Consider the following 26,128-nt stretch of genomic DNA (forward strand, 5'->3'; position numbering starts at 1 on the left):
AAGGGAGTCGCCTGCCCTGATGGGCAAAAGAAAACAAGGGAAATTAGAACAATTACTACCATGCCCAACCGGGCTCGGTATGTTAAATTTTATGCTTCTTAGAAACAATGAGTAAACACGAATCGGAACGGCAGAGGGGAAACTAAGAAACAGTCGTGAAAGGCAGACATAATGTCAGCATGTAACCTATAAATAAATGCCCGTAGAAAATATAAGAGCACAAGATCATTGGTTCAGGGTCATCATTAGAAAGGCCTTATGAATCAGAAGCGCTAATTGATGTAGCCAGCAGGACTTGTAACAATTTGATTATCACTAAGTATAAGAAAGATTTTCTTATATATGTGATAGTTCAAATTTAATAACCGGGGGAATACGGAGTATGGAGAATATAAAGTAAGATGTGGCAGATCAATCTGTTAATAGCAAGAAAACTATATTAGCCTACCTATATTGTAATATAACATCCAAAACCTTAAGTCATGAGAATCGCTCAGACCTAACAATATGGATAATTATCTGTAAAAATGTTAGACAGTCCAAAAGTTAGTAGAACAGCTAACTAACTTATAACAAAAACCAGTGTGTTGAATGTACAAAAATGTCAGACAATCCAAAAGTTAGTGGAACAGCTAACTAACTTATAACAGAGACCGGTGTGTGGAATGTACTAACACCCCAACATCTTCCCCTATAGAAAATAGTGCATTTCCCCATCCGTGTTGTGCCCCAGGCTGATTGCCCTCAAACGACAAATCCATTTGGATTCTTTTTGTCTCAGCAACGGGTCCCTGTTGCCGCCTCTCCTAGGTTTGGGAACATGTTCTATGGCATGAAACCAAAATTTATCGTCCTCTGGATGTTCCATGGTATAGTGGTTGGTGATAGGATATCTAACATCTTTGGTTTTTATGGCCCTTCTATGCTCTTGAATCCTGAGTTTTAAACTCCGGATAGTGCTCCCGACATAGATTATTCCACATCTGCATCCCAAGACATACACCACATGAGTTGTGTTACAGTTTATGAAACTTTCGATCACAAACTGTCTCGAGCTGTTATAGCAGAAAACTGAAGTTTTATTTTTACCCAGCGGACAGATATTACATGTTCCACAGGTAAAAAAACCTTTAGGTTTATCTGGTAACCAAGTTTGCGTACTTTGGGGAGTGGTTATATAGCTCGGACACAGTGTTCTTTTTAAAGAAGTGCCCTTTCTGTACGTAATGGATGGTTTGTTATTAATCACATCTCTTAAACCAGGAACTCCCATCAAAAGGTGCCAGTGTTTCCTGAAAATATTGAAAATGGTGTTGCTGTGGGAAGTATACTGAGTTATAAATCTAGCTCTGGTGTTAATTACAGGCTTTTTTGGTTTATCCTGTAGTGTCATATTCCTACTCATCTTGTTGACTCTAAGTTCAGCTTTATCCAAAGTCGTCTGATCATATCCCCTCTTGAGGAATCTGTTCTTAGTATCATTGATATGTGTGTGAAACATATCTTCCTCGCTGCAATTACGTCTGACCCTCACCATTTCACCGAAGGGAATATTTTTCTTTACAGAGTGGGGATGTGCACTGGTCGCGTCCAACACAGCGTTACACGCTGTCTCCTTCCTATACAGATTACTATGTATTTGTCCTTGTCTAATATAGAATTGAATATCAAGGAAATTAATGTGTTCTTTGTGATACATCATAGTAAACTTGACATTGTACATGTTATTATTCAAAAAGGATACATATTGATCAAGTTGGTTGACCGATCCAGACCAAAGACAAATCACGTCATCAATATACCTCCCCCAGTACACGATGTAATTGGTCCAGGGGGAGGCATCTCTGTTCCAGGCATGCTCCCTCTCAAACCAACCCATGAAAAGGCAGACGTAAGAGGGCGCAAACCTAGAACCCATTGCGGTACCGTGTATCTGCTGAAACCATTTACCATCAAACAGGAAATAGTTATTATCCAGGATGATGTTAATCATAGTGATAATCATCTCATTGTAGTCATAAAATTTCGCATCCTCTCTATCCAGAAAGGATTGGACTGCCTTAATACCAAAGGTCTTGTTGATACAAGTATAAAGGCTCTCTACATCTAGAGTTACAAACATCAGGTCTTCAGACCATTCAAAATCTTTGAATTTCATTAGGATATCTTTGCTGTCCCTTACATATGAAGGTAAATTGGGGACATATTTCTGGAGCTTAAGGTCAACAAATTCTGACATTTTCTCCGTCGGTGAACCCACCCCAGAAATGATTGGTCTGCCTGGAGGAAATTTCCCACCCTTATGTACCTTTGGCAATACATAGATGCAAGGAAAATTAGAACAATTCACCCACATAAAGCGGCACTCATCTTCACTAAGAAGGCCCGATTCCCTCCATTCCAGTAATTTGGCATTGATCCTCATTGTACTGCTAGGAATGGGGTTTTCCTTCATCCTTCGATAGTGTGCCTCATTATTCAGTTGTCTAGAGATCTCCTGCATGTAGTCCTCACGATTCATTACAACGATGTTCCTGCCTTTATCGGCCTCCCTTATAACGATATTTGTGTCCTTATTCAACCTCATCAGAGCTGACCTCTCAGTTGCTGTGATATTGTTAACTACTTTGGGAGTGAATCTTTGAGGAGTTTCGATGTTATAAAACTCCTCTGTGACCCTGTCATAAAACTCATCAATGTTGTGGTGATAGGAGTGTGTAGGTATAAATTTTGACTTGGGGCGTAACCCACTATCAATGCTCGCACTGTGGTTGATGTCAAGATCCTCAAGGACCGTGGCCATATCTACCTCATCATCCGGGTTTAGGGAAAGTAGACAGTGTATGTCACGGACCTCTCGTATAGTGTGTGTACCACCACTTTGGGAACCCCTCTCACCCCCAGGTTCATGAGGTCTGGTTGCAAAGAAATCCTTTAGTTTTAATATCCTAGTGAATTTGAAGAGGTCAATATGTAGATTTGCACAATCACCACCTTGTGTGGGGCAGAAATTAAGACCCTTACTCAATAGATTTATTTCATGATTGTCCAAAATTTTATTTGAGAGATTTATAATTTTCAAATCAGTATTAGCATTCTGACTGGTCATTGGGTACCCTGTCCTTCCAAGTCCACCCCCCGTTATTTCCTCACTTTGGGCACTGCACCTGACTTGTTCGGCAGGGCTCCCTTTTTGATTATTCTTTGTTCGCCTCCCTCCCCGCCTCTTTTTGTTTGATCTCTTTTTTGTTGGAGGCGGTTGCTTATCCTGAGGTTGGCTAGTTCTTTTTGAAAGGACGAGGCCCCCTCTTCTAAAGGGACATCAGGTAATACATTGCTTGATGTGGAACTACCCAAGGAGGAAAAAGATAGGTTGCTGTTGGAACCTGTTTCCTCACTATTATCTCTATCATCTCTAGTTCTCTTCTTATTAGCATCCTCAGTTCCCTGTAGCCCATCAAACTTCTTGGCGAAGGTGTATATTCTGCCATTTTGGTAGTCCCTATCATCCCTTCTTATTTTACTTAATTTCTTGTTCTTCAAATACTGTTGATGATCATCCATCACCTGTTTTAATATCAAATAGTTCTTCTCAATCAGATCCTTTTCATTCATACTATTAATTTCTTTTTCCAAAGTCTCAATCTCTGTTTGTAGTTTCTCCCCCTTCTCTGCAGCACATCCCCACTCTGTAAAGAAAAATATTCCCTTCGGTGAAATGGTGAGGGTCAGACGTAATTGCAGCGAGGAAGATATGTTTCACACACATATCAATGATACTAAGAACAGATTCCTCAAGAGGGGATATGATCAGACGACTTTGGATAAAGCTGAACTTAGAGTCAACAAGATGAGTAGGAATATGACACTACAGGATAAACCAAAAAAGCCTGTAATTAACACCAGAGCTAGATTTATAACTCAGTATACTTCCCACAGCAACACCATTTTCAATATTTTCAGGAAACACTGGCACCTTTTGATGGGAGTTCCTGGTTTAAGAGATGTGATTAATAACAAACCATCCATTACGTACAGAAAGGGCACTTCTTTAAAAAGAACACTGTGTCCGAGCTATATAACCACTCCCCAAAGTACGCAAACTTGGTTACCAGATAAACCTAAAGGTTTTTTTACCTGTGGAACATGTAATATCTGTCCGCTGGGTAAAAATAAAACTTCAGTTTTCTGCTATAACAGCTCGAGACAGTTTGTGATCGAAAGTTTCATAAACTGTAACACAACTCATGTGGTGTATGTCTTGGGATGCAGATGTGGTATAATCTATGTCGGGAGCACTATCCGGAGTTTAAAACTCAGGATTCAAGAGCATAGAAGGGCCATAAAAACCAAAGATGTTAGATATCCTGTCACCAACCACTATACCATGGAACATCCAGAGGACGATAAATTTTGGTTTCATGCCATAGAACATGTTCCCAAACCTAGGAGAGGCGGCAACAGGGACCTGTTGCTGAGACAAAAAGAATCCAAATGGATTTGTCGTTTGAGGGCAATCAGCCTGGGGCACAACACGGATGGGGAAATGCACTATTTTCTATAGGGGAAGATGTTGGGGTGTTAGTACATTCCACACACCGGTCTCTGTTATAAGTTAGTTAGCTGTTCCACTAACTTTTGGATTGTCTGACATTTTTGTACATTCAACACACTGGTTTTTGTTATAAGTTAGTTAGCTGTTCTACTAACTTTTGGACTGTCTAACATTTTTACAGATAATTATCCATATTGTTAGGTCTGAGCGATTCTCATGACTTAAGGTTTTGGATGTTATATTACAATATAGGTAGGCTAATATAGTTTTCTTGCTATTAACAGATTGATCTGCCACATCTTACTTTATATTCTCCATACTCCGTATTCCCCCGGTTATTAAATTTGAACTATCACATATATAAGAAAATCTTTCTTATACTTAGTGACAATCAAATTGTTACAAGTCCTGCTGGCTACATCAATTAGCGCTTCTGATTCATAAGGCCTTTCTAATGATGACCCTGAACCAATGATCTTGTGCTCTTATATTTTCTACGGGCATTTATTTATAGGTTACATGCTGACATTATGTCTGCCTTTCACGACTGTTTCTTAGTTTCCCCTCTGCCGTTCCGATTTGTGTTTACTCATTGTTTCTAAGAAGCATAAAATTTAACATACCGAGCCCGGTTGGGCATGGTAGTAATTGTTCTAATTTCCCTTGTTTTCTTATGCCCATCAGGGCAGGCGACTCCCTTTATTTCATTGGAGTCTGAGATGATAGTGGACAACTATCGCATTACATATACGTATGATTTTCTCTTACGGGCTCTCTCCGCCAAATTGATACGATTATACATTCCAGTTGTTGGAATCTTCCGCCTGTCAGTAATATATATGACTAAGGCGCGCGTCTAGTTTGAATTTAAATTTAGATACAATTGACTTACTGATATTTATTTAGGATCACTACTTTCGTTTATTACTCCAACATGGCGCCCATGGTTGAATCAATATTGATCGATTACACCGAGTTTCTTATATAATCCTGACGGTAGACTTATAACTTGAAAAAATATATAGATACATACGAACGTACTTTGCGTTCATTTAGGACAACCCTGTATATGCCTGGCTCTCGCATATCTCTTTATCATCATTTCTATGGGGTGTACTAATATCGATGGAGTATACCGACTTTTTTGATTTGATCCTAACGGGTGTTTTATATTTTGAAATTATATAGATATACATTAACGGATCTTGCGTTTACTTAGGACAATACTGTTTATGTCTGGCTCTCTATGTTCGCACACCATTCCAACATGGCGCCCATAGGATATAAACGATGTTCCAATACCTGAGTAGCCCCCTGATACTTCCGGTATCATCACGGGATATGTAGGTGGAGTGTATTTAAGACATTCGACCTATTGGACTTGGTTCGCCGGTAATCAGGAGAAGCTCGCTCGTTTAAAGGTGAGACAAGACGTATGCATTGGATTAAGAGTAACGAAGTAGTCGGATATGTTTGAGTCTTTTGATTTCTTGTCTAAGGTGCTGTTGGTGACTATGTTCCAGCGGGCTTTGCATTAATATAACACCGATAGTTCAAACGTTTTCAGGCAATCATGAATTGCTACTTTACGATGTATGAGGACATCTTTTTTAGCCCTCCCCCTTATTTTTGTGTGTGTTTCTTTTTATGGCGGAAATTGTGTGGACCTTGCGCGAATATTACACCGATAACACAAATATTGATTCAAGAATCGCTACCTTACGAATTTTGAAAATACTTTGTTGGTCTTGTGTGTGTTTACTTCTATGGCAGAGATTATGACACTACTTGCATACCGCAAGTATAATCACGTAGGGAACGCGTAAATATATAGAATGTACTATAGAGAATCGTGGCTCACAACATGCTGTCCATTATCATTGTAATTCATGTCTTTGATACCGGATGTTGTTTTTTACGGTGCACAATAGATGTAGGATTTATATGTTTCTAGATCTATATACATAAGTTAGAATGGGAGATATAGGCTGTCGCTTCTTTTTTATTTAAAGTTAACACTAGGAGATGGGTTTCGGAATGGGAACCTATGATTTAACATAAAATCATAGATGGTTTTTCGTGTAATTTTCTATTTTGTGTTGTTTTCCTTTAGAAATATGCAGCCCACACATTGGGCATAACTATACAACAACAATGTTGACAGAACAATGCTTTTGACACGTAGTGACTGAATAAGAATCTGACTGTCATTCATATTACCTGGTGACGTACACACGATCGTACTCATACGTATACCTTTCAGCGACTTGGAAAGGTAAGGCAGCTTTCACTATAAACTGGAAAGCGTTGTAATGTACATATTTCCATCTGATCTCGGTCTTCCATGCCCATAAGGGGCTGTAATAACTGTTTCTAAAAATTTATTTTCATTAGGTCATACTCCTTTTTACATGAACTTTTATATCTATTGGAAGCCGATCTTTTTGAGTTTCGTGAAGTTCGTTTCTTAAAGTATCCATGGTAAGAATTTGTGTAAAAATTATAATAGTTCTTTCGTTGAATAGGGTATTGGTCATACAAACCACCGTTACCTACTAGGCATACAGACCCCTACATCTCCCTATTGTATACCTATAAACTTACTTATGGTTTGGGCTTCCATATATATATACTTTAAATGGAAGTTCTCCGCTTTTAGGACATCAGATAACATACATGTTGAGGCAGGATATGTATGTTTTTTGTGATAGTTTTAACTCTTGTTCTGTGCGTACATTTGACTAATATGTCCCCCTTTTTTCTATTAACTGTATATAATGTATTTATATGTGAGACTTATTATGTTTGTGTTTGGCGTTTTTTAATCATCTGTATGTAATATATGGTACTGTCATGATATATATGTATTGTTGGCAATGTAGGTTGTTGTGTTTTATGTGGTATAAGATGTGTTTCTATATACATGTATGTTTTTATTTGTATTGATTTACAGCCCTGACGAAGTTCGTAAAGAACGAAACGCGTTGGCTGAGTTTGACTGTTCTTGGATTTGAATAAGAATAAAGAAACAATCTTTGGGATATTTGAAAAGACTTTTCCTTGAGTGCACCGTCCCTTTGTCAAATACAAGCAGTGCATCAGATGTTGTGATACCAGGGCCCAGTGAAATTTCTGGTGAAGTACATTTGGTCACTTCACCAAAGGAGTCATTAGCTGCATCGCGCACCCCAGAAATACACGTCGAATACTATGTGGCTGTTACTGCAGGAGTGCATGACTTCACAATCTAAAAATCACATTTTTTGATTGGCAGGTGCCTTTAGCGTCCAGTGAGTGCACTGGACACAGTCAAGGACATGCACAAAACCTTAACCTGAAACAAACAAATACAAGATTGAAAAATACACAAATTAAACAGTTTTGACAAAACTAAGATACATTTGCACACAGTGAAGAGGTAGCACCCTCCTGTCTTGAGTAATAAAATGTCTTGACTAATACAAGTCCCGTAAGTGCTCTGAAACAGTTTTAACGATCGGTGTGTAATGAATTTCTTCTTTACGACTGTAAAGATAAGTGTGGAGCAGTAAATCTGGATGAGTACCTCTCTTTTAGGGAACAAACTTCTGTCAGTAGGTGTTTTTACCCAACCATATTAGTGCAGCTCTTGGAAGGGTTAAAAGGCGGAGTCTGCCTGGCCAGGATTCCAGTAGGTGGCCACACTGATCCCAGCAATATCGATAGTTTCTATTTTTTACCTTCAACTTTAGCTCTAAGCCAGAGAGACAAGGTTTCCAACAGCAGCTGTCTCTATAGGCAGGAGGTAGAGATGCTTTTCACTCGAGATGTCCTGCACACTCCTGCACTGTTCTTTGTGGGGGTCGCCGTGTAAACTGCTGCACCTCCATTCTGCACAACGTCTGATAAAAGATACCCTAGTTCCCGGTTGTGAATTTGTTGTGGTCTAGCACAGATTAGGAGGGGAACAAAAATACTACTTTTAGTTTGAAAATCGATTTTCACCAATGCAGAGCGGGTTTTGGAGCGTTATGGGTTTGTGAGTGCATTATAAACCGAGAAGAAACCGCCCAGTGACACGCTGCAGAGTCCCACCAACCAGGCCACCACTAACTACCCCAGCATTCTAGGCCTCGCATGGTTGTGGTGGCCACAGTAGAGGAAAGTGCAAGACGACTAGTATTTATAAAGGAAGTGGAAAGGATTCTTGGCTGTTACCATGGTAGCACAAAGGCGGGACAGGCAGAGAGAGGTCCTGTCAGGAGGCTGCTCCACCTTGCACTGCGTTAGCTTTACTCTGGGCCAGCACGGCCCTCATCTGAAGCTCTGCCCATTCAAAGAGCGGCTTCGCCGGTTCGGAAGCACCCGCGGCTCGGTTCTGCTGCCCTAGATTCTCACACAATAAGGACTCTTTTTATTACACCTACTGGGTCGAACTGGTTTACAGACCGGTGCCAGAGGAGAAAGAATCCCAGCCGCCTCCACTATAACCTGGCACTCAGTCAAAATCGAAGCGCGCTCTGCAAAGCCTGGTGCTTATGACTCTGTGAGAACTGCTTTTTAGATTCTAGAGCAGATGAGTTCCCCATTTAGCAATTGGCACATTCTAGGTATGCATTTCCTCACAGTGGGCTATAAATAAACCGCAACTGATATCTCTGTGTTTTTTTTGTAATATAATACTCAGTGGAAAGACTCAAACAAAAACATGTTTTTTAATGTTAAATGTTAAATTAAGCATTGACTGCTCACAAATTGATAAAGTGATATGGGGCTGCGTACATAATACAGCACTAATTCCTCCGATATAAAAAAAAAGAAGCTTTTTTGGGCCCTGGGGTTCCTTGTGGGACCCCCTGAGCAGGCCTAGAGGGTCAGCGTATTTCTACCCTGCACCCTTTTCTTGTTTTATATCTTTGTTTCACTGTTGTCTTGTGACTCGGTTCTATTGAGTCACAAGATGGCTGCCAACACTTCCTGGTTTGGAGTGTTGACAGCCAGTTAGAATAAAGCTCGTGGTCGGGAGGGTTCGCAAACCCTCCTCGGCCATAGATATCGATATTTTTATATTCGATTTCTCAGAAACTACTGAACGGATTTACACCATTTTACAAAAGGTCGCTTTCTGAACTAAGCCCTACCTTTTTGCCAAATTTGGGGTAATTCCATTCAGCAGTTCGGGCTGTAGCCTTGCCTAAAGTTTCCTATGGGAAATTCATTTTTGACTCTTATTTTTGGAATTTCTCAGCAACTACTGAACGGATTTACAGCAGTTCGGGCTGTAGCCTGTCTCAAAATTTCCTATGGAAATTAACATGGGGAAAACGCGTTTTGGCACCCTCTTTTTTCTCAGCCCCAGTTTGACGATTCACCCCCAAACTTTCAGGATAAGAGCTGACCTGGATAGACTTTTGTTTTGGAGAATTTTACGAAGATTTGTCAAATGACGCCAAAGTTATTAGCAAATCTAAAAAAAAAATTCCTATGGAAACTAGGTTCTAACTATAAATACCTACTTGCGACTGCCAGTAGGTAATATATATATATATATATATATATATATATATATACACACAACACAACTATTATTACATCGCAATACTATTACAACGCATGGCATTACAATGCATTTGCTTTTAGCAAGCATGCCTTTACAACAAATTTTGTTGTAAAGGCATGAATGGTAAAGGCATATGTGTTTTACTTGTAAGAATAAGGTAAGTATGGTGTTTAGGGTGTGTTTGGGTGTGTTTGGGTGTAGGGGTGTAGGGGTATAGGTTTTGGGGTGCAGGGGTATAAGTTTTGGGGTGCAAAGATTAATATTAGTATTCAGGGTGGATTTTGGTTTTGGGTTGCCAAATGTAATTTAAAATTTTACGGGTAGGTATGGGTTTTTGGGTAGCAAGGGAAATTTTAGGGTTCAGGGTGGGTATGGGTTTTGGGGTGCCAGGGTTAATTAGGGCTCAGTGTGTGTTTGTTTTTGAGTGCCAGGGTAATTTTAGGGTTCAGGGTGTGTATGGGTTTTGGGTGCAAGGATTAATTTTAGGGTTCAGGGAGTGTTTGGGTTTTGGGGTGTCAGGGTTAATTTTAGAGGTCAGGGATTGTTTGGGTTTTGGGGTGCTAGGGTACAATTTTGGGTTCAGGGTGTGTTTGTGTTTTGGGGTGCAAGGATTAATTTAAGGGTTTAGGGAGTGGTTTGGGTCTTGGGGTGGCAGGGGTAATTTTAGGGTTCAGGGTGGTTCTTGGTTTTGGGGTGCAAGGGTTAAACTTAGGGTTAAGGTTGTGTTCGGGGTGCTAGGGTTAATTCAAGGGTTACATTTTGGGTTCAGGATGTGAAGGACGTTTTAAGCAGTTTTATGTTACTCAAGCGAGGCATTTGGTAACATTGTGAATTGTTGCAGCTTTGTAACACACTTGTTAAAGAATTTCTTCGAACTTGAGATGGACATCTAGTAACGTTCTGAAGGGCTGTAGCCATGTTAAAGACTTCACACTATTTTTTTCTGACTTGAAAAGGACACCTAGTAATTAAATGCAGTAACTGAAGGTATGTGAAAGGCCAGAGCAATTGGCTTTGCTAGTGCTTGTTTCTATTAGTCTCTTTGTGTTATTTTCCCAAATTCTAATTATTTCTCTGTCTGTTTGTTTCACTGTGCATACAAGCCCAAGGCCAACAACACTCTTTCATGGTATTCCCTTACAGTGTTATTTAGAAGTGGTTTGTCTGCACACCGAAGAGGGCCACATGTTTTCCTACCCAGAATGCTCTGCAAACATCAAATTTAGCTAAAAAAACAACACTTTTTTCTTACATTTTTGTGTGGGATCACTGCGCCAGCAAAAATGTCCTACCACCCGGCGTTCCCCTTGGGCTCCCGCACAAAATTATACTTCACTTGTGTGGGTGTCCAATGCAGAATCACATGAAAACATATCTAAAAAAGGTATAGCGCTTAGAGTTCGCGGTGCTCTACCCTCAACCCCTATGTTTTTGGCCTTTCCCAATCGCAGGCACTTGGCCCACCCACACAAGTGTGGTATCATGTTACTCGGGAGACTGAGGGGAACACTGACTGGTAGGATATTTGTGCCGGCATGGTGATTCCAGCCAGAAATGTGAGTAAAAATCGATTTTCTTTAGCTAAATGTGAGGTTTGCAGGGGATTCTAGGTAGGAAAACATTTGGGGATCCACACAAACCATACCACCCTAAACTCACCCGGGAGTCTAGTTTTCAGAAATGTCTAGATTTGGTAGGTTTTGCAAGATGGGCGCCGAGCGCAGGACTAAAAACGCAGGTGCCCCCCTTGCAAAACCAGGTAGTTTTGTGATAGAAAGGGCGCATCTGTGTTTTTTGTCCCGGGGTCTTTAGCCCTCTAGAGAAACCTACCAAACCCACACATTTCTGAAAACAAGACACCTCGGGGGAGTCCATGGAGGAGTGAATTGCATGGATCCCCTAAAGTTTGCCTAGCCAGAATCCCCTGCAAACCTCAAATGTTGCTGAAGAAATCATATTTTTCTCAAATTTCTGTGTGGGAAAGTTGTGGGATCACTGGGCTGACACAAATTTCCTACCACCTAGCATTGCCCCAGGTCTCCCGATAAAAATGGTACCTAACTCGTGTGGGTGGGCCAAGTACCCGCGATAGGCTAGGGCCCAAAACGTATTGTGGAAACATCAAAATTACCCATCACAAAACAACCTGTTTTTGCAACGGGGGTCAGCTGAGTTTTTAGCCCAGGCTCCGCGGCCAGCTAGGGACACCTACCAAACCCACACATTTCTGAAAACTAGGGGGAGTCTAGAGAGGTATGGATTCGTGTGGATCCCCCAACGTTTCCCCACCCAGAATTCCCTGCAAACCTCAAATTTAGCTGAAACAAAATCACATTTTTCTCAAATTTTTGTGTGGGAAAGTTGTAGGATCACTGGGCTAACACAAATTTCCTATCACCCAGCGTTCCCCCAGGTCTCCCGAAAAAAATGGTACTTCACTTGTGTGGGTGGGTCAAGTACCTGCGAAAGGCAAGGGCCCTAAGCACACTGTGGAGACTTCAAAATTACCTATCATAAAACGAGCTGGTTTTGCAGGGGGGCACCTGGGTTTTTGGCCCCGTGCTCAGTGGCCATCTAGGAAAACATTAAAAACCCACACATTTCTGAAAACTAGACACCCTGGGGAGTCCAGTGAAGTATGGCTTGCAAGGATCCCCCAATATGTTCCTACCCAGAATCCCCTGCAAACCTCAAATTTAGCTGCGTTATGGGCAGCTCCCACACCTGCCCTATAAAGAAAATAATCCCCAGCATCTAGGTTGCTTTCTGCCCTCTCCCGGGGAGCAGAAAGACTGTCTGTGGCAAATGTTTATGGGGGGAGCAAAGGACCTTGCCCAGAGGCCGCTCCTCCCCCCGGTGGCTAGTGGGTGGATCCCATTTTCAACGATAACTCTCCCAAGTGGTTTGGTGCTCGGGGGGCTGAGATAGCCTAACGAGCACCAAAACAATTAAACTGAAACTAAGGTTCAGTTTCATTTTCAATGCAATGACGTCAGCGCTCTATGCATGCGATCGTCATTTCATTGGCAATGCAAAATGGCCTAGAGAGATTGGGAAAGCTCTTCCCCAACCTCTCCAGGCCAACAAAAAAAGGAAATCCCTCTGTTGTCTGTAGCAGAGGGATTTAGTGCCCCTGTACTCAGGACTGAATGGTTCCGTCATGAGCACAGGAACACTGGTGCTCATGACGGAACCTTTCCATCATGAGCACCGAAAGGGTTAAAAATGCCGAGTTACAACTTCTATGTGTGCTGCAGACATAGAAGTTTCAAATCGCCATTTATCATTGTTTATGTGCAGGAACGGACACCTCCCTGCACATAAACAATAATTTCCCACAATGCATGCACCCTTGCACTATGGTGCAAGGGTGCCTGCGCTGGTTCTAGGCAGCCAAATTTAGTGCTAGCGCAGGAAGAAATGCTGGGCTAGACTGTATTGTTGTAAATACGGTACAGCCCTGCATTTCTAAAGTGACTGAACGCTGTGTTAGCCTTCTTGGCTTAACACTGCGCTCCGCCACTTTAGTTGAAAATATGCCCCTCAGTTTCTTTGGATTTGTTTTCCTTAACTGTTTCATCTGGGGCCATTGAGGCATCATTGACAAAAAAAAACACCATAGACTAAACCGAAATAAAGTTGGAAAATAAACATGAGTAACCTTTTAGATAAAGACAAATCATAGCATCAATAGGAATGAAACACACGTGAAGGTCAATATTTAAAGGTCTTTGTAGCTCAGTTAACATTATAGTCCGCTTGCAAACTTTTTACAGAAATTGTGAATGCGATTGTTCCGTCTGCCCGCTTCTCGGGTAGTCCATCTCATTTAAAGACAGTTTAACAGTAATTGACAGTAATTGAATGCATTGAAATAATGGCTCATTTTTTGGACGAGTGCCCCCCTCCCTTTTTTTTTGTTGCAGTAATTAGTGTACACCGATGAATCGGTCATAAAATGAGGCAGACCACCTGAACCTTCCCAAATTTCGAAATTAAGTAATCCAGCAAGATGAGTCAATTATAGTTAGCTCCAGGTTTGTCCATCAAAGGATTCAAACATGTTTTCTAAATTGTCAACTTTAGGCCATGTAGTTCCACAGAAAAATTGCCAGTGGATAAAGGTTGCTTTGATTTATTTAGAACACATACATCGTATAGATTTGGGGCCTCATTTATGGCATTTTGGCATAGGACAGCGCAGCAAGGCATTCCTGTACTTCATGCTTCACTGGCACCGTTTGGTAGCCTAGGTCCAACTAAGGCACCCGGTGCCTCTGTTGCAGGCAGAACTGTTTTGGTGCAGGAAGGGACACCTTCATGCACAAAAAAAATCCTATGAGGCATTTGCCTCTTTCTATGTGTGCTGAATTTTAACAAACAAGGGTAAATAAACATATTTCTCCTTGTTACACCTCACCTCTAATGGCGTATGGATTTGAAGCTACCCCAGGTTTACATCACCTTGTAAATCTGGATTATTGTCAAATTCCATCGGTGTTGCATGGGAAAACCCACTGCAACGACCATGAAACGCCTCCTAGGCACAGAGTACGATGACATAGCGATTTACAAGGCATCAACTTCCTCATGATTTTAGAGGCCACTCAAAGTCACAATGGTTGTCTTTGGCGTGGCTTCATAAATCTTTGAGAGCCCTGCATCACGCATGTACCACTTTATGTGGTGTAAAAGTGATGCAGGGCTCTCATAAATGACCCTTTAATGGTGCTAGGAATAGCTTTTTTTATGATTTTCAAAAACAAAGTCATCATTTACCAGGTGTGATAAATAGCACCGAAACTCCTAATCAGGCCCTGTGTCAAATTCATCGAATTTGCCAATGCTTGTTTGTGGTTAGGTAAAAAGGCTATGTTTATTGTTTCCTGTAAAATGTGTATCTCAGGAACCCTCCATTGGATCTCTTTAATTTTGGTGTCCATCAATTCATCAAAATACAATCTATTTTTGGTGTCAGATTTCGTAAGAGTTGTGTTTCTTTCTTCTTCAGTTGTTTTGGTGCTGTTTAAATGCTTCACTCAAGTTACTTTGTGTAAGCCTGACTTCTCAGAGCCACAGCTACCCAGGGTTGAGCTAAAGGTTTGACAAATGAAGCCTGACTGGTCTTAAAGGGATAAGTTGTGTATTACACTCTGAGGTCACACAACCACACCATATAATATGCCCAGTCTCCTTACAGTATGTGCTAGTGATCATTGATTCTCAAACCCAGCTCCTGCAAAGCATTTAAAAATGTGTCACTCACTGCCCACCATTTGTCCTTACACCACAGGTTAAAATTTCCAATCACCAGAATGGGAAATGTTATCAAGCACACCTAGCAGAAAGGTTTTAGACATCATAGGTAAGGGACCCTTAACCCCTTCGGCGCTCATGACGGAACGGTTCCGTCATGAGCGTCGGTTGAGCTGTGCTCATGACGGAACCGTTCCGTCATGACCACGCCCGCGCAAGAAACGGTCAGCGCTGAGCGGGAATCGGCGCCGCATCGAAGGGGTTAAGGACTATAGTACCATTTAGAGGTGCTTGTCGGAGTTAAAGGTGCTGTTACTGAATTCACTGACATCCAGATACATTACAATACAATTTAGTACTTAGACTGAGTAAAAAATGGGGAATCAGTAGGGGACAAGGCAGGAGAATGGGGAGAAATGAGTGGAAACATGTGGAGAGGAGGAGAAAGCACAATCAAGACGGGCATTAAGATCTGAAGTTACTTTAACATGTCTGGACTCCTTCAACAGTTTTCTAAGAATATATTTATCAAGAGAAGCCTTTAATGACATTCATCCTTCTAGTGCATTAATTACTGTGCACCACCTGGCAGACAAAAGGTTCAAGTATCAAAAAAGGCTCGTTTTTGGAAGATTAGTTGTCATGTGCTCGGGAAAGGAGTGCAGTTGGCTTCTCCATAGCAAAGCATCAGCATCTTTTTGTAATAAGGGTAGGTGAAGCTCCACATTCTAACAATGGAGAAGGGCAGATGTCAGTCTCTTCTGCCTAGTAGTTGGTGCCTTTAGAGGACCATCACCGTTGACAGAAAACTCTGCCTACATTCAAAAGAATTTACACAAGCAGAAAGGGCTGAGAATGAGCAAGCAAAACCAAGCAGCTCCACAAGCCGTTTGTGTGGTCCACAAGTTATTGTATTAGGTTCTCACAAAGAGTGAAGTTGTCAGTCCTATATGGGCAGATACAAGATCACAAAATTATGTTTACTGTTTTTTTAGAGGTCTGCCATCTTGAGACTTTCCCAGAATAATGTAGAGAAGTGGGACAAGCAGTGGTCTGATTCCCTTGAGTGACAGTAAGGAGGGGAGGGATCGGATGATGCCTCACCAGTCACAGAAAACTCCACGAGAGTTTTAGGCACTTCATAGATTTTTGTGCTAGTAGCCTCACAAAGAGGCAAGTCCATAGACGTAAAACACCCCCCAGTGCAGCTGTTATTAATCAGGAAGAGAAAAAGTGAAATAAAGCATGTTTTACATAGTAGCTAAAGAAATTGCTGAATATGTAAATAGAGACCAATGGCTAGAATAACCAGTATCTCACGGAGAGCAATGCAGCAGCTGCAAATGCTTTGCTGTGCTGCGTGAGGACAGAGCAGAAGAGTACCATATTTACAGAAATGTGACACTCTCCCCCCCCTTTCCCGAGCACTGGCGCTGAAATCAGCTGCCGTGCACCATCAAGACACCATTGTGCCACAGTACAAGGGTGTCAAGCGTAGGTTTTGTACTGGAAGGATTGTCTTCCAGTACAAAATACCATGCTTAGACTAATGTTAAACATTTTCCTACTTTGTATGTGTGCTGTACAGTGCAGCACACATTTGAAAATAGCGCTTCATAGCGCCTGGTTCAAGTGTGCACTACTTTTTGATGCTAAACCTTGTCTACTTCTTTTTAGTAAATTAGGTTTAGCATCAAAAACCTTGGGTAGTTGCATGGGAATGTCCATGAACCACCCATGGCATGCCCCCTTGGCGCTAAGTAATGCAAGGCAGTGCTATGTGCTGCTTTGCGTTACTTTCATGTTATTTCCAGCGCTGAAAAAGTTTAGTGCTGGAAAGTAAATCGGAAAAGAAGATTTTGTGTCACTTTTGTGAAGCAAACACAGCATAACATTTAGTGATTTTGCCCCCAAATGTTCATGTTCCTAATTTCCTAATTCGACACTCCTTCTTATGTTGAGAAAATGAACACCCTGTTGGCTGCCGATAGGCACTACAAACAAATTGGTAAGAACCCGGAGCCCGCCCTTAAACAATGGATCTTATTGTTGGTCATGGATGCCGTCGATAAGGGATACATATGCCCCAAGGAAGCGGAATTTTTGACCCCTAGCTACACCCATATGCCCATCTATGGGGTCCCTAAGACCCACAAAAATGTCCTCGATCTGCCCCTGAGGCCTATTGTATCCACTATCGGATCTGCTACGGAACCCCTCTCCAAGTACATTGACCGCTTTTTACAACCCCTGGTCAGTAAATTGAAATCCTTCGTCAAGGATACTGGCCACTTCATTTCTAAAATCGAAGGTATCTGTTATGACCCTGACAGAGAACTCTTGGTAACCTTGGACATGGAGTCCCTTTATACGAATATCCCCCAGGAAGGAGCCCTGTCGGTCATACAAGAGATCTTGTCCACTGAATCAGATATCACTAACGCTCCTTTTATCATCCAGTGCTTAAAGATAGTCCTCTATGAAAACTATTTTGAATTCAATCATTCCTTTTTCCAGCAAATACAAGCAGTCAGCAAGGGGGCTTCATGTGCCCCGAGCATTGCTTGTCTCTATATGGGCCATTTCAAACATAAAAATATATATAACAAAATGGCCCCCTTTTATGAGAATGTTCAAGCATGGGCCCTATTTATTGATGATATCTTTTTCATCTGGAGGGGTGACCTCATCACCCTCGAGGATTTCATTTTGTGGATTAACGCTGCTGACATAAACCTCAAGTTCACGGCTCACTCCAGTACCCTCCAACTGGAATTCCTTGATGTCTGGATCAAACATAATCAAAACGAACTTTATGTGTCATTATTTACCAAACCTACTGCTAGAAACACGCTACTTCAGTATGGTAGCTACCACCCCCGCTGCCAAAGGGATAATATCCCGTTCAGCCAGTTTCTTCGAATTCGAAGAAACTGTTCAGACATCAAGGATTTTCTACAGCAAGCTGATGTTCTCAAGGAGAAATTTATCCATCGAGGCTACCCGCACAAACTGATCAAAGAATCATTCAAAAGGGCGAGATACTATAACCGGGACACTATGTTCCTACCTAAGGAACACCAAACGAAGGACAAATTGGTCTGTGTAACAAAGCACTCTAACATTGATCACAAATTGAGACCGACGATCAACTCATGTTGGTATCTCCTCAACATGGGTAGTGAAGATGACATACTCCCCAAACTGATTTTTGCGTTCAAGAGAAATACAAATCTTAAAAACCATCTAGTCAAAGACAAAATGCAGGAAACACCTACCGCACACCTGAAAGCCCTAACTGGCTCTGGACCTGTTTTAGGCAATCACCGATGCGGCATTTGTCAGGCTTGCCCTAATGCCCTTATTGGTGACACTATTGATACCCCTGAGCGCTCGATCAAGTTAACTAGGATGACGAATTGTCGTACATCTAACGTCATCTACGTTATCATATGCCCATGCCGTTTAATCTATGTAGGTGAAACTGGACGTGAGGTTAGAACCAGGATTTGGGAACACAAGTCCAATATTCGGAGCAAGAAACTGTCTGCCCCTATAGTTCCCCACTGGCTGGAGAAAAATCATTCCGAATTAGACCTCAAGTGGTCGATCTTGGAGAAAATTGTGGCCCACCCTGGCAATGACCCCACCCTGATCCGCAGAAAAAGGGAGGTGTTTTGGATAGATCTCCTTAACGCGGTGTCCAAAGGCCTTAATGAACACTGCCCCTGGGAGAATGCGATAATATAATTTTTGGGCGAATTGACGCCTACCGTCCTCCCTGCCTTATGGTTTACCTGGATCCCTTTTACTTGGTTTTTTAATTCCCTTCCCCCCTGTCTTTTTGTTTTACCCCATGATTGGGTTACTCTTTTGCCGTGTACCAATCGATTCCTTTGCCTGCTTAGCTTTCCTCATCTTTTGTGGTCCTTGACTCGTGGAGTTCCATGAAGGCCTTTCTTGGATCCCTAGTCTCTTTTGATGCTTTGTGCCCCGGTTATAGATTCCTCCCTGGTCTCTTCCCTAATACCCATTGGGGATACATATTTCTCGTGCTATTAATAATTACTGTCCGATCCTCTCGGCAGTTATCACCTTCTGGGTTGTTTATTTTCTCCCTCGCAGAACTTAAAAAACTGCCTTACACTTCGGTCACTATTCTTCTTTTATATTCCCAATTTTGTATTCTTCATTTTCTTTTTTATTATTCATTTCTATTTTTATCCCTATTTGATTTTTTCTAGATTTTGGCCTTTGATATAGCTTTATATGTAGTTACTTGTTCGTTTTGCTTCTTTGTGCCTCCACCTTTACAAAATGGCCACCACGCTTTTCCCTTTATCCCCTGTAGTCCTCTTTTCACCTCTATGTGCTATCCCGTCGTTCAATCCTAAGCCGTCTATAGGCCAGCCCTCAGGTGAAAAACGGCGCATTACGCCACCTCGCTCACCTTGCATTTCCTGCTATCAGAGGAAGCTCACGGACGATTTATTCCTGAGACGTATGCTGATCCATCTGCCCATCGCGGTAAGCGTTCCTCGGAAACCAGCTGGAATCCTATCCCCCTCTCTCTTTTGTCCTCAAGCGGCGTGCGAAGTTGTCCGCTGATTCCCCCCATGTGCATGTTGGAACTAGGCCTGGGCGGTAAATTCCGTTCCGCTCGCGGAATTTCGGTAATTTCGCGTTCCGCGGAGAACGCAAAATTGTCCAAAATACTGCTTTCCGCGACTTTGCGACATTTTTTCTTGTTCGCGTTCTCAAAATGCGTGTTCGCGAGATATTTCTCCCCGAGCACGCAACCAGCAACTGTGAACAGGAAAAAAGCATCGCGAACAAGCGGAATTTCTGCATGTTCGCGGAGATTTTTTACCGTTTTGCGGAGATTTGCGTAACGCGATTACGCAAATTCTGCCCATCCCTAGTTGGAACGTTAGTTTGTTGCTATCATTATTAACTTTATTAGACTGAGCTCCATTGTCTATGCCTGTCTAATACCTGGCGAATATTTGTTTTTAAACAATATGGATATCGCCCTCCCATTATACTGAGGTCAACCTAATGTTATTCCCTCATTATTTTCGTTTCTTATAAAATATTATCTCTGCTGGTTAGAGTGTTGCTCCCTTTTCCTTTATAACATCATATATTGTTGTAAACCCCCCCCCTGTTTTTTGGTATTCAGTTTCTGTGTGTTTATCGTCGCATTGTAGTGTACCTGCCTTGCCCCTATGTATAAATTTTTTTTTAGGGCTGTCCTTAGGCACCTATCTCCTACCCCTGTGCCTTATCGACGGAATTAACTGCCTCCCTCACCCTCCGATAAGATCACGCTGAAGCGCAGCCTCTGTTCTGGAAAAAGATCACTTGCTTCATCGTCTGGCGCTGGTAGGTTTTTCTCCTTTTCTATTTCTATTTTAGTTTTATCTCTCATTAGATCGTTGTTTTGTTGTCCTACTATCAAGCTTTTTTCTTCATTATACATTTTTTCTGGATAGATATTTGACAGGCTCCTCGATCGCCCTTGGAGTACACTGCATTGCGGAACTGTTGTAGCTTTACCTCGGAAAACTACATGACCATTAGGTACCCTGCGACTCCTCCCTATATAAGCCCTCTATTTATATCTCGCAACGATGGGCTATAAAGGTGCCTCTTAGATTTTCATAACTTGATCCTTTCTTTAAATTCCTTTTATCTGATTTCTAGCATCATGATTACTTTTTTATTTATCGCTTACTGTATATCCCATCACTTTTCATCTTTTATTTTATTTTATTTATTTTTCTCCTTATATTGTCGAACTCTCTATATGTCTAAACTTGTGGTGATGTATATTGTCTGGAGGAGCCCCTCTGGCTCATTGATCTATACACAATTGTTTTCTCATCTTTACACAGGAAGAACTTTCGTATTGTGTAATTTTCCTCACTTCTTCTCTTTCTCTGCTTATATCCTGTCTTTGCACTTTATTCCTAATTTTAAATGATCATACTCATCATCTATTTTCACCACCGTGGTACACCTGAACTGACTAAACTTCGTTAATTTCCCCAAAAATGTATAAAATGTATTGATAAAAATATAATGAAACCAAAAGTTAGTTAACTCTTCTTGAGGAATGCATTGTTTGTTGTATTTTGAACCCTCTTTGTGCCCTGTAAAATGTTTATCCCTCCCTTCTGTTTTGTTTTTGATCACAGGTGTGTTTGTCCCACACTACCTTTTTATCTTCGCCCTGATGAAGGTGTAGCCCCGGCCGGGGCTTGACACCAAAACGCGCTTCTTAGATTTCTGGGTAGCTGAAACGTCACTACCCATCCCCGGTGGATGGCAACCACCAAACTGCTATTTAATCATCCTGTGGCAGTTTTACGATCCTAATGTGTGTTTTTACCTATGTGGAAAAAAACGTATACTTTACATGTTTTTGTTACTTTGATGATGTCTATGTGGTATGTATGTCAGTATGATTGCGGTTTGTGAATGAGATGTGTGAGACTTAGCTACTTTTTGTCTGTGAATTCTGAAATGTTTATCTATCAATTCGAGTAAAAAGTTCGATCACACAAAAGAAATTAATAAAAAAATTGAGTGTGATTCAAAGACATTGCTGTTCTCCTGAAGTTTGTCTTGGTTGTCCACGGTGTGTGTCTTTTTATTTCTGGACCCTATTCAGGGCCTTGTTGAATTACTTTGGCAGGTAGCTTTCTCTTTTTTGGCCTAATTTGTTTTGGGCCTGGCCAGGATAAATGTTTCTCTCTTTAGTCGAAGACTTCATGGTATGCTATCATAAATGTTTTAGGGCTGCCTAAATGATGGCTGGTATCTTTAAATGGGGCCCTCATGTTAATAATGTAAACTGGTAGGCTTGTTTCAATGCTTATGAAAGGTACTGTCGAATGCAGCAGGCCTACAATTGTCCATTAAGGGAAAATTACATGTTCTCTAGGAGAGGGCCCACAGGCACATAAATTGCCTCATGGGACCTTGCAGATAACTGGTTAGTTACCACCACAGATACATTTTATTTTAGATGATTTACACCCTGGTTAATGTATAAGGCACCTTTATGGGAGATCTAAATTGTGAATCATAGGATCATTTTGTATGTATTTGTCACTTTATGTGTATTATTATGTGATATGAACATTAAAGTACTCTTCATTTTTAAAAGCATTAAAAGCACTGGTTGGACTTTAAATTATTGAGTGGTATTGCTGTGTTCTGAATTACTTGCCCACAGCACCCCCCAGTCAGCTCTGGACTGGTGTGCCTTCTTTATTTTAAATGTTAAATTCTGCATTTGAGCGGCCCAAATACATCAGATGTAAAAGACCCTCATTGAGACAAGGGTGGCCAGTAACTTCTGATTGCTTTGGGGCCTCCAAACCAGATTTCTTACAGACAAGCTACCTGCAAACCGCAATGAGATTAGCACTTCTCCCATACTGAAACACTTACCATCAATGCTTTTGAAGTCCAAAAGATAGCTGCGATGATCAACCTGATACAACTGTAAGCTCATTTTCACATAATTTCCTGTTACTGGATTTTTCCGACGCACTCTTAGGTGATATGCATTTACTGCCTGAAACAGAAAATCAGCTTTTAGAACATTTCTGATATTACAACACAGGTTAGGTATAGTTATGGTTCCAAATTAACACATCAAAACCACTAAAATTCACCAGTTACGGTTGGTTAATCTCACCATAACTTGCACTCCCATCATGCATTGTTTATGACTGCTCATATGACTCAGACGTTGCATGTTAAATGACATCATTGATGAGATCATTCAGTGTTAATTGGGAATGGTATGTGGGAATATATATTAACCACAAGTGCTTCATTGAAGGTGAGTTACATGTATGATACACCACTGATACTCACCTGTATTCCTAGGATAAGGGCAAGAGCATTTGTATTGAAAGAGGACCTGCTAAACAATCTCCAGAGGCCTTGGATTAGACATTTTGGATTATACAATGAACAACCTCATCTGTTCATCAAATATGTAAGGTTATAACGTATCCCATCAAGGATCTAATTTCTCTTTTGGTCATGAAGTGGTGCTCTGCATGGTCCTAATGATATTTGTACCATTCATATCTCTCCTGCTTCCTACTGCTTGACTGCACTTGCAAATCTGGACTAGTGATTCATTCATACCACTTTGTGGCTGGAGGAATGGAATTTAATGCAGGATTTAGGTTGATACTAACAAGATGGTGTGCTATTTATTTGGCTGAATTTCTACCAGTGTTTTACTAATGTTATTTTATATACCTTTTTGGGATTAGTGCTCCTCCATGTGATGGAGACATCAGTCTTTAGCAATAGCTGCTACATCTTGTGAAGGATCAGCAAGCTCCGGGTGCCTCTGGCTCAGGATACAATGCCATGTGGTGGCCATTATCTTTCCAGTACCCTAGACATGTCTTTAATTATGACAACACTCACATCTTCATTTCTGCAGATCCCAGAGTTCTCCATAAACTGAAGCCACTCAAGACAGAGGTTTATGAAATATACTTGACAGATGCCAAGGACATTGTCTGAGGAGTAGTTTGGTGGTCCATACAAGGTGGCAACGGAGCATTATTCCATATAGAAACAACTGGTGGGATTTTTTAGGACTCTCATTCAGTTCTACCACTGGTTAAATATATGTCTGTAATTTTAGGTTGCCAACTGAAGAGATGGCTATTCAACATCTTTGATTGAACCTACACCTGAGTTACATCTTGGGGAGAGTTCCTGCTTTAACAGTGCATTGCTTAGCATGTGGCATTAGTCAGGAGATCAATGCCTAATCCTTGTTGCCTCTACACTTCATACTCTGTGTTGCTAGTCCAGGCTTGGGGTATAGAAGCAGTGGTGTTTACCTGATCGAGGAACCTACTGGCTGTATTTCTTTTATTTTCTTCCATACCACGGTTACTTCTGACGATCAGGAAGGAGCAGACGAAGGTAATGCTGGTGATCCTTTTTTAACTCCAATGATATTGGTTCCCTCTATGCCAAGGCATGGTCACTTCTTGTGTGGTACATGCCACAGGCTTATCTTAGCTACATATATATTTCTGGTCAGGGTGATGGAGCAGTTTCTATGAGCAGGGCTGGCAGGGGAGGAGTGGGGTGGGGTGCCCACGCATGAGGGCCTCTTAAAGTGAAGTGTGCCCTTCTACTTAAAAATTCCATCAGGAAGCTAGAGAATCTAGGGGTGGAAAGTTTCTCTGAAAGTATATTTTATTGGTTCAGTGAGAGGAGATTGATTGTACATAGATCCAGACTGCCAGTCCAGGTTTTCAAGAGTGTACTTCAGACCATAGAAGGTTATTTTCCAGTCTCTTTCTTCTATACATGCTATACTGCTGCTAGCCGTTCTTCTGACACTGAAGGCCCATTATGAAAAGCATCAAGACAGAGGGCCATATTATCAAGGAACGGCGATAACATTATCGCCGCTTTAGCGGCAGGAAACTGCCGCTAAAGTGGCGATAATGGGCTTGATAATATGCCCTTGTGAATTCCCATAGAAGCCCAGTTTCACACCAGAACCTGGGCTTCTATGGGAATTCACAAGGGCATATTATCAAGCCCATTATCGCCGCTTTAGCAGCAGTTTCCTGCCGCTAAAGCGGAGATAATGTTATCGCCGTTCCTTGATAATATGGCCCACTTCTGCACTTTAGATGTCAGGGCTGCGCCAACAGGCACTCATGGTTGCTGTCAACCAGTGTATCGGATTAACTGTGCACTGCTGATTTCCTTAGCTTGTGTGCATTTGTTCCCTGGTGATTAGGGCTACATAGCTCTAGCAATGGCAGCGGTCTAGGGACTTCCTTAACTAACAACTGCATAAAATAGTCTGAGGCATCTGTTCACATGTTTAAGCACATTATTATATTGGAAATTTGTTGCAATATCTTGTTTACCAACACAAGCACAGGTAGCAAAATAAGTTGTGTGTAAGATTATCCCCCATTCCTGCCACAAAATTTAACAGGCTTTGATAAAGCCAACCAATTTTACTTACACATAGTACATGCACATGATGGGCAACAGCAATTTGTATTCAAATGTAATCTCTACTAAATCATGATTGTTGGACTTTGAGTAATTTTCATATAATTTGCTTGCAGGAGACTAGTTAAAGCTGAAAATGTCTTGCAGGAACTGTATAACTGGATGAATGGAATGGTTGCACATGTTGTTTTTTCTTTTATTAAAAAAAAATGTATACCCGTAAAAATGCAGATAGTCTGCTGCAACTAAAGTAAATAGTATTGCTTTCACATTTTATACACATGCACCTTAGAAATTTAACATTTCCACACCCCTAATGTTTGCAAGCATTGGATTGATCAAGGAAATGATACAAGGGATTTGCAAAACTTCGAATTGTTGCACAACATTTCATAACATTTCAAAAGATCATTTACAATGCAATAGGTATCGCATTCACGCGAGTTTGAGCTATTGGCATTGTAAATGACAATGCCTTTTATTTATGTTTTAGGTTTCAAAACATAAATAAAAGTCATGGTCATTTACAATACTAATAGCTTAAACTCTCGCAAATGTGAGACTTATTGCATTGCAATAATGGGCCTTCTCGACGGCTTGTTTGATTGAAAATATCAGAGGAAGAGACCAGCTTGTCACGTCTCTAAAGTAGTGATAAATAGTGCAGTGAAGAAGATGTTTAAGAGTTGTAAATTACACCGACACAAAGTGTGAAGTGAGAGTTGCATATGATCTGAGCTATAAAC

The 26,128-nt window shown here is 41.2% G+C and overlaps 1 protein-coding gene across 1 annotated transcript in view; it reads right to left on the reverse strand.

The window, feature by feature from the left end:
- Positions 1 to 26,128, reverse strand: part of PRKAA2 (protein kinase AMP-activated catalytic subunit alpha 2) — a 343,505-nt gene that overhangs the window by 69,754 nt on the left and 247,623 nt on the right. Inside the window, exon 8 of the mRNA XM_085602513.1 lies at positions 22,812 to 22,938. Within this exon, the coding sequence (XP_085458639.1) occupies positions 22,812 to 22,938 (127 nt within the window). The remainder of the gene's footprint in view (positions 1 to 22,811; positions 22,939 to 26,128) is intronic.

The sequence above is a fragment of the Triturus cristatus genome, chromosome 4_2 (genome assembly GCF_964204655.1).
Source record: "Triturus cristatus chromosome 4_2, aTriCri1.1, whole genome shotgun sequence".
Taxonomy (NCBI): Eukaryota; Metazoa; Chordata; class Amphibia; order Caudata; family Salamandridae; genus Triturus; species Triturus cristatus.